At 33.8% G+C, this 12,189-nt stretch overlaps 1 protein-coding gene across 1 annotated transcript; it reads right to left on the bottom strand.

The window, feature by feature from the left end:
- Positions 1–8,025: 8,025 nt before the first annotated feature.
- Positions 8,026–10,960, bottom strand: LOC7460574 (glycerophosphodiester phosphodiesterase GDPD1, chloroplastic). Its single transcript, XM_002297823.4, has 8 exons — positions 10,772–10,960; positions 10,469–10,665; positions 9,730–9,789; positions 9,549–9,629; positions 9,268–9,468; positions 9,077–9,172; positions 8,728–8,924; positions 8,026–8,615 (listed from the first exon to the last, which is right to left on the bottom strand). The coding sequence occupies exons 1-8, from the start codon at positions 10,869–10,871 to the stop codon at positions 8,381–8,383; spliced, it is 1,167 nt and encodes a 388-aa protein (XP_002297859.4). The 5' UTR covers positions 10,872–10,960; the 3' UTR covers positions 8,026–8,380.
- Positions 10,961–12,189: the final 1,229 nt, after the last annotated feature.

The following is a 12,189-nucleotide window of genomic DNA, read 5'->3' as shown; positions in this document are numbered from 1 at the left end:
TACATAGTTTATCAACCCAAAATAATATTTGAACGCAATTCCTTTTCTTTTAGGTTTTGAATGGAGAATAGCATATAAACCGATACGAGCATGGTACTATTACATCATGGGGTGTACGCGTTGCGTTGCGTTGCAATGCAATGCAATGCGTGTTTAACTAACTTGATTATTTCGTACAAAAAGGCCTTATTTGTGAGGCCGAGGGGTCATGGAAATTGACAATTGTGCTCCATATTCTTCCTATGGAGGGTCCATTTGCCTATGCCTTTATATATAATATTGATTTGTTTGGGGTACGGTTGTTTGAAACTGAGACTGTTTTTTATTCAATTTTATTTATCTGAAAATTTAATACTTGAACTATCATGATAATTAAAGAGGGAGTACATCCCAATGGGATTTGATATTTAGATTGTAACAACTTATCTCTTGTTTTATAATGATTCAGATGTCAGATTTTTTTTTCCTTCGATGAGAGAAATCAGTTTCCTCACTGGTTGGACTTGAAAAGGGTATGCCCGTCATTTTATCATTGCTGTGACCTTAACGGGTTTGAAAAGGGTATACCCGTCATCTTCATTCATGCTGTGACCTCGAGGGAGGTGGGTGAGGGAATAAAGAGAAGGGGCCTACTTGCTTCCAAAACGACGACCACACACGTCGGGTTTAGGGTAACTGACAAAAATGCCACCTTTAAGAGATGCCCCATTTCCAGATTTCCTAAATCTTCGTGTCTCACTATTTCGGATCAGATGGAGAAATTTAGGAGTAATCGTTTCGTGAGTCATTATCTTAGCGAAAGGACAAATGTGACCTTACAAACCCGATACTGTTTGTTTCATTGCATCTTCCTTGTTGTCTTAGCTTTACCCTTTTTTTTTTCTTTTTTCTTTCTCCATGTGGTAATGGAACATAAGCTATTTTACTGCCTTCGTTCCTTTAATTAATGTTATAATTTTTAAACCCGATACAGAATTAAAATAAAAAAAAATCAAAATGACTAGGTTTTAGTTAGATTAATACATATTTTTTCTTTATTTTCGTAACTCGGACCGATCCAAATCCCAGATCAACAAGCTGGTTTGTATTTTAAAATAATTTGGGATATTCAAACCAAGTTTTCACAACCATAAGTTTTGGGGTTTCAGCTATTCCATTCATAAATAGGAACTAAAATATCCCCAAAACTTAACTTAATCCTGTCATATATAGTTAATCACCTTGCTGATATAGTTGTTCTCACGATACTGATCGGTATAGAATATCTTCACAGAAATTAACAATGTAACGTGGAAGGATAAGCAGTAGGTGTTTATGCAATGGGCATGCACTTTAGGATATTGGTTGTCCGAAAATAATGTTCAAAAGCCAATCATAACCATCAAATTAATCGAAAATAACAATTATATGCTTCAAGAAGTTGAAGCACGAAACTTTAAAATAAGAAACAAAACAAAACTATTATTAGAAGTGATTGCATCCCATTTAAAAACAAGTCTTCATTAATAAATTAATTAGAGACTGGGGCATATATATATTTATAGCTACAGCAATGGCATCTCAGGGCGGTAGTGGTGAAATAATAAGGGTGGTTGAGGGATTATAATAATCGAAGGTGCGAGCTAACGTGGGACAGTTGAGATTTAGTTAAACTGGAGCCTCAAACATTGACAAATGAAGATACCTGATTCCGTATGGAGGGGGGAAACTCCTTGTCCACAATTCTAAAAGGTGCCGAGGACTAAATTGAAAGAAAAGTAAATCTTTCGAGCAAAAAGATAAATAAATAAATAAATAAATAAATAAAGATCTGGATGCCTTCAAGCGAATGAGCTAAGCCACCTTGTATGGGAAGAAAAATTGGCTTTCGTATGCTAAATTGCGGCTGTGATTTATTTTTTGCCCCTCTCCTCTCTCCTCCCTCCTCCCCTTTCCTTTTGTTTTTAAGAGTCAAAGGAGTTTGCGTGTGGGTGTTGAAGAGAGTTTTAAGGAGTCCTTGAGAAACGTCAAAGGCTGCAATTATTGTCTCGTGAGTAATATATTTTGTTCAGTGGAAAATGTCTTCGAGTGCTGCTTTCGTTTTTATAATAATTAATTTCCAAATCTGTTTTTTTTTCCTCATACCAATATTATATGCCCCTTTAGTTTGGTTTTGGGTTAGCCATCCTATTCCTCTCCTACCTTTTCTTTCTTTCTCGGGTCTTTTATAGTTTTTTTGTATTGGCTTATGAACCTTCTTACGATTGCCCTCCTCGGAAGCATTTGAAAACCATGGAATTGGACCACACATAGACCTTGCATGCTCTAATGCTGACATATTGAATTGGGTTTTCGTAAAAATGTCTGAGAATTTTATACTTGTATAAAAGAAAGAAGTTGTCGATGTTGATGTTGTTGTTGCTGCGTATTTGAATTGTTTTTTAAGTTGTTTGGATCAATATATAATTTATATTGTTTTTAATATATTCAAAAAACTTGAGAATTATACAAACCCACCATTTATATATTGTATTTAATCTTGTCAAATAGAATAAAAATAATAAAATTTAAATTTATAACTGATTGGTCAACAAGCCTCTTATATAGTATTGAAAAATCATCTTCATAAAAAAAAAACTTAAATAATTAGATGAGATTTCAAGATATAATCAGAATTATTTTTTATTATTTAATAACATGTCAATAAATATTCAATGCTGGAATCTTGGTTTTAATTGAAAAGAGATGAACTTGCTCTTCAAATGTAAACAGTGCTCAGACATGGATCCTCTTGAAGCATAAAATATAACTAGTTGAACCAAGAACACTATAAGCTCATCTTTTCAAAGACATTATAAGCTAATCTTGTCATTTTAATTATTAACCGAAAAGAGCCGCAACTCGCTCAAGGGATGCGGAAGTGATTAAGAACGAGCTACTGCTAGTGCTCTAGGCCTTTATACCAATCATTTCTACATCATGCCCCCTCTTTTTTTTTTTTTCCTTTTGGCATCATATGCCATGTTTAGAGTGGAGCCTTCATCACTCCAATTCCCCCCTCAGACACAAAAGAGAAATTGAATGAATAATGCTATCATGGAGTTTTAAAGGTGGCTATAAGCAATCATACGATAAACGAATAAACTTATGAGCATAAACAATATGTCAATACATGAGTGTTTTGATGATTACAAAAGTAGAGAAACCTCCATCGCGATTGAAATTCAAAGTCGCAATGGATTTCAAAGTTGACCCAAGGGCACAATACATTCTACACGTATATATTGTCGATTTATTATTGACGCTGTTACCTTTAACTGGTCATTGCTTGTTCGTAGGGGTGTTTTTTGCGCACAGTTTCTTCAATTTAACGCTAAAGGGTACTTGTCAACCCGCCAGAAGCAAGCCATAGAGGAGATTATAAATGATATGCCACGTCAATAAAATCAAGAGAATGGAATAGAATAGAACAGGGAATAGCTGCCTTTCTTCACTAACAGGCAAGACAGGGTTTTGGGTGCCCTATCAAGAACATAATTAAAGTCAGACTAGGACCACACAAATTGCATAAAAAAATAGACATCCTCTATGGGTCTATGCCACTTTCGTGAATAAGCTTCAATCAGACTCGTGGCCGCAAGGTTGGGACGCATAGGATAGGGTTCCATCCAATTTAGCAACTGGCCGGCGGGTGCGACCAAGCAAGCTGAAAGGACTATATTCTGAAATTGATCGTTGCTAAATTCTTCATTACCTTGTGATGTTTGATCATTGCTTGAATTCTGCAATTTTGGTTTGACAAACTTTTCTTTATATATGCATTTATAGCGCGCACATGAGAAGTGTTGCATACTCCATTTTATTTAATTCACTGGAAAGGAAAAGTTGTATATCAATAAACTCCTCCTAACTACCAGCCTTCCTAAAATTAAAGCTAGAGACTTCTTTGGTTCAGCAGGGAAAATTAACTTAATCAATGTCACTGCCTTACATTCATTTCGCTGCTAAATTGCATGGGTTATTTCTCTCTTCAATGATATTATTACAAAAGAAATTCAAATTCTTAGTGGCAACTAGTCTTGTACATGGATGGATTAGGTTAAATAAATTGATTTTATTTTAATCTGATGATAAAAAAAAATGATGACAACAAAGAAAAAAAACAGTGATAACTATAACCTGAAAAACGCTATTTTCAAATTTATTTCTTCTAATAATATTTTTTTATTGTGGAATTAAGATAATAAAAGATTTATTTGTCCATGGTACATAGTGTAAAGTTTTTTTTTTTTTTTTTAATATTAGGATAAAATCATTATTACACTGTTTAGTGAACAGTGCAAATGATTATGTAGCTATAGTGTTTTCCCAGGACCTCTTTAGCGCTTGTTAATGCTTGAGTTTTGAGCATACTGTAAGAAATAAAGAATAGAAAGACAAGAAAAGAAAAGAAAGTTGTTTAAGCAAAGAAATCTTGGATTACATAGTTCAAGAGACAAGTACAATTTTGTAAGCATGTAAAGATTTCAATGCTCCTGCAAAATATTCCAAGTGACTCAATTGTGAGTGGAAGCCAGTGTCAAAGAACGCCGCAAAGACCAGACCAGCCGCATGGAGCGGTGGCCAGTCGGTTTAAGTAATATCCAAATTCAAGACGCTACACGTATATTTACTAGATAGAAAATTCCAACTTATTTAATGAAATTTAAAAGACTAAATCACCACTCTTCTTGATTGATTTGATTGAGCGTAGCACACCAGATTCGATGGGACATAAAGAAATCTCTTACACTCCTCTTCAAACGTTGTAGCGTGACAAATCGTACTCGAAACGTACCTTACTTAGTCTATTATCTACTGTTAACAAGTTGTTAATTAAGTTTTAAAGCTTGGAATCTAATGAAGCATCCCGTGAAGCAGCAATATTAACAGTAAGTACCCTTCAAAGAAACTTCCTCAAAAGGCTCTGATCAAGCTAAAGAAGAGGGGGTATCTGAACGAACTGGCTGGCTTTATTATCGATCTTAACGTATAAAAGATGTTCATATTCCATGCTACAATTTCCATCTTTATAAGCGAATTATTACATCTGTCAAGCTTTTTCTTTTTCCCATCTTTTCTGGGTTGCTGCTTGGGCAACCACTTTTTCTGGGAAGATGCAGCTGCTGCCCTAATTCATTATTCAAGAAACCGCGCCTTCGTAGAGTGAAATTGGTCTACTCTTAGATAGCCAGACGTAGGCTTAAGGAAAGCTTGGGCTCTTAATCTCAATCCAAAGTCCAGGACTAGCCTGGGACAGAATTCATTCAGGGCCCAATTTGAACTTCCAGTCCTTCCTTCCTGGCTGGCTCTGTCTCTTGTGTTTTTTTCCTCGACAAAAAAAACCCGGCACAGTCCTTCTATTTAGCTAGATTTGGTTTTGAAATTGTAATAAAATTACCAAATTAAAAAACAAAGGACTCAAATGTTAAAAAGGATGAAAACTCAAGTCTGATTCTAAATTCTTGGCAATTTTTATATTGATCTAAAAGTTAATTTTGTTTTTTTCCTCGACAAAAAAAACCCGGCACAGTCCTTCTATTTAGCTAGATTTGGTTTTGAAATTGTAATAAAATTACCAAATTAAAAAACAAAGGACTCAAATGTTAAAAAGGATGAAAACTCAAGTCTGATCCTAAATTCTTGGCAATTTTTATATTGATCTAAAAGTTAATTTTGTTCTTTTTTTTTTTCAGTCAAGAGAGAATGTCTCTTTAAAAAATTACGAGAAATAAAGTATTTGTTTGGTATGATTTCAATAATAATAACATTGGCTGTTGATTTATTAATGTTTTGCCTGTTATAATTTTTTTTATTTCGGTCTAGGATTGAGCCTAGAGGTTCCACCGGCAGATTCATGAACCAACTTGCCCAAGGCCTTATAGGCCACACAACCTATCCTGAACATAATTTTGTATTGGATTTGGGCACAACCTTGACCCAATGTCCAGAGGGATCCAAGCACCACATGGTCTTTTAAGTTGTCTAATTGGCTCACCACCTTAACAATTGGGTTTGGAAGGCTCATGCCCGAACCAATACCATCACCACCTTAGATAGCTCGGTTTAGAGAGTGATCTAACTACTTGGGTCCCTTTTTATCTATCAACTGTATGTATGAGTCATACTAATATGATCTCCTTACTATAATTAAGCCAGTCAGATGGTGTTAAGCAGGCATATTCATGCCTAGAAGTTGGACTAACTGATTATATCATTTCTAAATCAACAGGGTAATTATCCATCATCTAAAACTATTATCTTACCTTACATAATTACTCTTAAAATAGGCTACTCAATCTTTTTTTTTTTGCCATCTACTCCGTGTAATTTTACATGATTTATACATATATAAATACCAATAAATCACCATGTAAAAGAAAACAATTCGTTCTCATACCAAAAAAAAACTTTTTTTTCCTCTTATTTCCGGTATATATATATATATATGAAACTTGGTTTGTAGTACCAAACTCTTCTTTCTCAACCTTAAAGCCCAACAACTAGTTATTACTAGATTGATGCTCACGCATCGATTCAAAGGTTTTAATGTAAAAAAAAATATTTGGACAATGTTAATATTTTTTTAAAAACAAGAAAGATCTGAGACAGAAAATAAAGTGGAATAGCTTATAAAGGAAGAGATCAAAAAGAAAAAAAAATTAATGACCAAAATCAAAACAATTGAGGACTAGAGTTGAAACAATATTTAAAAAAAAAATCAAAAGGCCTGTCATTTTTCTTTGTTTCAATTTTGATCTTCTTATTTTTCAAACACTAAAATTGATATATTTTTTTGTGAAATCAAGTACTAACTCGATGTTCGGATATTTTTTAGACTTTGATAACCACAGAAAAAAGTAAATTGAAACAAATCACAAATCCCAAAGTCCTGATCAATATAATATCGAATGATGAAATTAAAAAAAAACCATAAAAAAGGGCTAAAGTGAAGAAAAAAGAAAAACATTGTTCCAATCCACATTGTTTTGTATGAGAGGAATAATATTTTTCGCCACACCTTTTAGGTTTTTGTTAATTATTTTAATTCTTCGCTAGTAAAAATGTGATGTAGTCGAAAAAACAAATAGTAAAATGGTTTGTTACAAGTCAAAATTCTTAAAGACTTACGAGATTTGTTACAAGTCAAAATTCTTATCCACGATATTTGTTACCTGTTAAGACCCTTAAAGACCAAGCAAACTTATAATAATGGGGAGACACTAAAATATTTAATTTTATTCATTCATGGGTGCTAAAAATATAAGCCAAACATTCCTAGGTATAAACCCTAATCTTTAGAGGAAAAAATCCCTTGAAATAATTATAGTTAATATAGGGATTTCTAAACTAAATAAAAAAATAAAATTACAAATACAATAATTAATTTCAAAAAATTGCTTTTGCATCTCAAGAAAAATCTCTTCAGTTGGTCTTCCATAATGGACTCGTCCATTATGATATCTAAGTATTGTGATTTGACAACACATGACAAAACCTACTGGGAATTATTAAATTTAATATTGCCTGAGGTTGTAGAGAGGGAATGATAAGAATATTTGTTACTAGTTAAAACCCTCAAAGACCCACAATATTTGTTATGAGTCAAAACTTTCACCAATATCAAAACTCTTAAAGACCAAGCAAATTTACAACAATGAGAAAACATTAAAATATTTACTTTTATTCATATGAGAATATAAGCCAAAACCTTATTTATATTAAGATCTGAACCCTGATATTTAAAGAGGAAAAAATCTCAAGAATAAATTATAGTTAATATAGGAATTCCTAAACTAAATAAAGAAACAAAATTATAAAGATAATATTTAATTTTCTAAAACTTCTCATGCATAAGAATATCGAATCTTTTGTATCGACATATTGTAGGGGTTGCTATAGTTCGTCAAGCTTCCATGTAGTTTCATGTTCTTAGCGTTTAGCCTCTTACTTTATACCAAAAAACACTACATTGTTTTGAGAGAGAATCCGATTATTGAACTAGGATTAAAAAGAAGAACAAAATTCTTGCGATCAATTCTGCTGTTACCAACAAAGTACAAGAAGATTTTCATAACTATGGTAGGAACATGCATTTCAATTTTACATAAAAGCTTGAAGTGGTCTAACTTCAAAGCTTTCCAAACAACTATAGTCTAACTAACAGCTTTTCTAGCATGGAAAGGGCTGCTAAAGATGGTGATTGATTTGTACCTACAAGTTACAAATGATGCATGAGATGAAAGGGATATAATAATGTACACGCTAAGACATGGAGAAGGAAGGGAAGGGCACATCCTTTCCAAAACCAAAGTTGTTTGATGCTATGGGAATTAAACTATACTGGCAGATGTAACCCTTTTCAAGACTGGATAAATTCAGATATCAGCTTCATCAGAAATGAGAGCTCTTCACTTGAAAATCGAGGCTTTGTTTTCACTTGGATCTTCCCTTCCTCCTCAAACAAGCCCGATTCTTCACCATCTTTGGCAGAGTCTACAAAATGGGAGACTGCCTCTGTGATCTCGTGAACTAGGTCAACAATCACTCCTTCAATGCCCATCAAGTGTTGCATGTGTACCACCTCTGGAACATTACTGCAAATATGCAAATATTTTTAAGATAAACTAAAATCGATGAAAATCTTTTGGTTCAAAATTTAGGGAATATATTACAAGTTTGAAAGAATGTAAAGTAGGCAATTCTTACTTCAATTGGCCATAGGTAATAAGGGAAAGCTTAGATTCTTTAATTCTTGTTACTGCTCCTGGATTTCTAAAGACAGCTTTGACTTCGGATACTATTCCTTGGAGGCCACCCTCTGTGCAAACCTTAATGGCCTCATCCAAGGAATTCCTTCTCACATCCGTGTATATTTCTGAACCTCCATTAGTTAGGAAAAATACCTGGATTACAACATTAGTAAAGACCATTAAAATCATTCGAACAACCAAGACTCATTTTGAACCCAAGGAAAAAAATTATATACAGATGTCAAATGTCAAATGTCCTAGATCGAATTAGCTTAGTGAAAACACCAATGAGAAAGCAATCTTACAGGGTAGGTACTCTGCAATTTCCTCATCAACAGAGCTGCATCAGGTTGAAAACTTGAGAACATTACAGGTCTCTCCTTGGCATGCTCAAACACCACCTAGCTCATGAAATTTTAGTGCACGTTAGCCATTACTAATTGCGAAGATCAAATTTACTAAACAACGAAAAGCTGAGACAAGCAGGAGTAAATACCTGTAAAATTACTTGAAGAATATGTTTTAGTTCTTCCTCTTTATAGATTATGTTATCATCAAACTTCAATTCAACATTAAAGCCCATGGTATCATCGACTCTCTGGAAAACCTCTTGCAGTGTACAAAAAGGAGCATCTTCTTCAACTTTCCATTCAAAGATTCTCCCATCTTTTGTTTTCTTAAATAAGGACTTCCCCTCCTGTAATTTTATAACAATTTAGTGCCTGTTAATATACATCATGCTTAAAAACAAGGTTCAAGGCCTGAAATGATTCATACACTGCCACCTTCATCTTGGGGTCCATATGAACGGAATTCATCTAAAGTGAGGTCAGTAACTCTCTTCTCAATAAGTTCTCCCTGAAAAACAATAGCCAACACAGATAAATAATCAGTTTTGAACAGCTCAGTTATAATGACTAAAACAAGGGGAAGAGAACTAGGGTTAAAAAGGACTAACCTTATGTTCAGTGAGGATGAAGTTGTCATGGAAAATGACTGGACAGTCATCTTTGGTCACCTACAACAAATATGGTGGTATATAGTTTTTTTTTTTGTTTACAGTTCCTTTTAAAAGGATCTTCGCTCACTAATAGTAAAATCAAGAGAAGGCAAAACAAACCAACAGAAGGAAACTAATCAGTACCCTCAATTGAGATTCTAAATTTTACAGTCAAGCACAAACAGAAAATCAACATGAAAAAAAGGGTCTTGGGGCTTTGAGATAGAGGTCTTGTGTGGACAAAATTTCATCTCAAGTGTGGACAAAATTTCTTGGATTGAATGAGTGAAAAGAGAATGTAGTAAAAATGGGTATGCATTCACAAAAGCCCATGACGATTCTCGGCCATAAATCCTTTAGATGGACCTGGACAAAAGTGAGGAAGCCGCATTCTAGATCACCAAAACGCAACCAACGACGTGTAATTTTAGACAGACATCATACTAAAACGGACAAGAAAGAAGAGACAAAATCCAATGAACCAGGCCAGCAAACCCGACCACAGACGTGGCAACAAGAAAACAAGTTGATGAAAAGCTGCGTCAGTTTTGAGGCGAATGGAGACAGAAGAAACCTGACAACTTTTTCTTATTTTGTTGGTTGTCCCTCCCAGATATTCATGCATGTGATAACAATGATATAACAACAAAGTTGGTTATAAAGAGAAGAAGATGAACAATTTTGATTAATCTTTTACCTGAACGTCGAATTCAATGAAATCCAGAGGTAACTTGGAAGCAGAAATGAAGGAGAGAATTGAATTCTCTTTGATGGATTTCATTCTCCGATCACAAGATTGTAACATGTTCTTTCCACTCCCTCTATGTCCCATCACCACAAATTTTCCGAATTTAAATCCTCGCTTGGTGTCATCACTTCCCTCAATATTCACACCTGATCATCAATTAAACAAGGAAAAGAAACTCATGCTTTTTCTTCTTAAGAAAGAAAAGAATATAGATCAAGAATGCAAGGTGGTGATTGATCAAGAGTTACTTACATTGAGTGATCAATCGGGAAGAACAGAGGGCCAATGCTGCATTTTCTTGGACTTGATCAAGTTTTGGAACATCGTAGACATGAGCAGCTTTTAGAGCCATTCCTCTTCAAGAGTGAAAGAGCGGACACAAAAGGGATTGTGAGGTTTGTTTCTAACACACAGGGGTGCTTGAGGTATGTATGTACGCAAGATATGGAGGTGGTATTTAAAGGGCTACACATGCAAAAACAAACAAAATAAAAAAGAAGAGAGAAATCTTTTTTTTTTTTTTGGTTTATTAAAGGAAAAGCATATTCTTAATGCTGTAAGGGAAGGCTCCAGAGATTGGATAGAATATTCCATATAGAGAAGGTTAATTTTGGTCCTTCCTTGGGAAACTGCGGTGCTTTATTCGTTTATCTCATTGTCTGCGTTGTCCTAATTTAACTTGAGGCACAGATGTTCGTCATGAACACCTCATTTATTAGGCTCTTATTCTTGCCCATATCCATTCCTCCAGTTTAGTCTTTCTGTTTCAGATAAAACTTCTATATTTGGTTGCCCTTTGCAGTTCTTGATGCAGCTAATTATGAGTTTACGTTTATCCGTGGCTTGAATTCTTCCCTTTTGAGAATAACTAGATCCAGGCAGGCAGGCAGGCAGGCAGGCAAGGGTCACCCACACAGACAAAAAAGAAGAAGGTCCTTCACATGCCTATCACGACATCATTTTCTAATCACACGAGAAAGTAGAAATAGCTAAACACTAGAAATGTCCTGCCTGCCTTCATCTTCGAGATTGTTGTAGAGAGATCCAATGCAAGAATCTTCAGTAACCTCCACCCAACTCGGTTAACCTTTAATTTACTTTATTAAAAAAATTTCAATCAGCTACGTAAATCTTTTTCCTTCATTTTATTGAAACTTTGTGTTTTGCCTTTATCGAAACAAATAATTCTTGATATATTTAAATAAATACATGTATAGTTCTTTTGATTTATAATTAATTTTTTTAAAAAAAATATATATCTGAAAAGCTTGTATATTTTTTTTCAAAAAAATTATCTGACCCGCGTTGAAGCGCGAATCAAATAACTAGTTTTATTATAAACTAAAATATCTTTAATGAATTTTTATGACATATAATGTCATTATATATGTTGTTTTTCACTTGTATATTCTTAATTCATTTTTGCCATTCCATATCTGTTTGAATTTTTAGTAACGAATAAAATTCATTTAATGAAAAAAGAAATAGTGCATGTTTATTGCCTATTATATATAGGGATTATATACTCTTATTCCACATTTAATTATGTGTTTGGTACTGTGGAGCATAATGTTTTTAAAAAGTATTTTTATTTAAAAATATATTAAAATAATTTTTTTATTTTTAACATCAGCACATCAAAACTATAAAAGATACTATGAAAAACATTA

Source organism: Populus trichocarpa, chromosome 1 (genome assembly GCF_000002775.5).
Source record: "Populus trichocarpa isolate Nisqually-1 chromosome 1, P.trichocarpa_v4.1, whole genome shotgun sequence".
Lineage (NCBI taxonomy): Eukaryota > Viridiplantae > Streptophyta > Magnoliopsida > Malpighiales > Salicaceae > Populus > Populus trichocarpa.
This window is presented reverse-complemented; position numbering and strand designations above follow the sequence as displayed.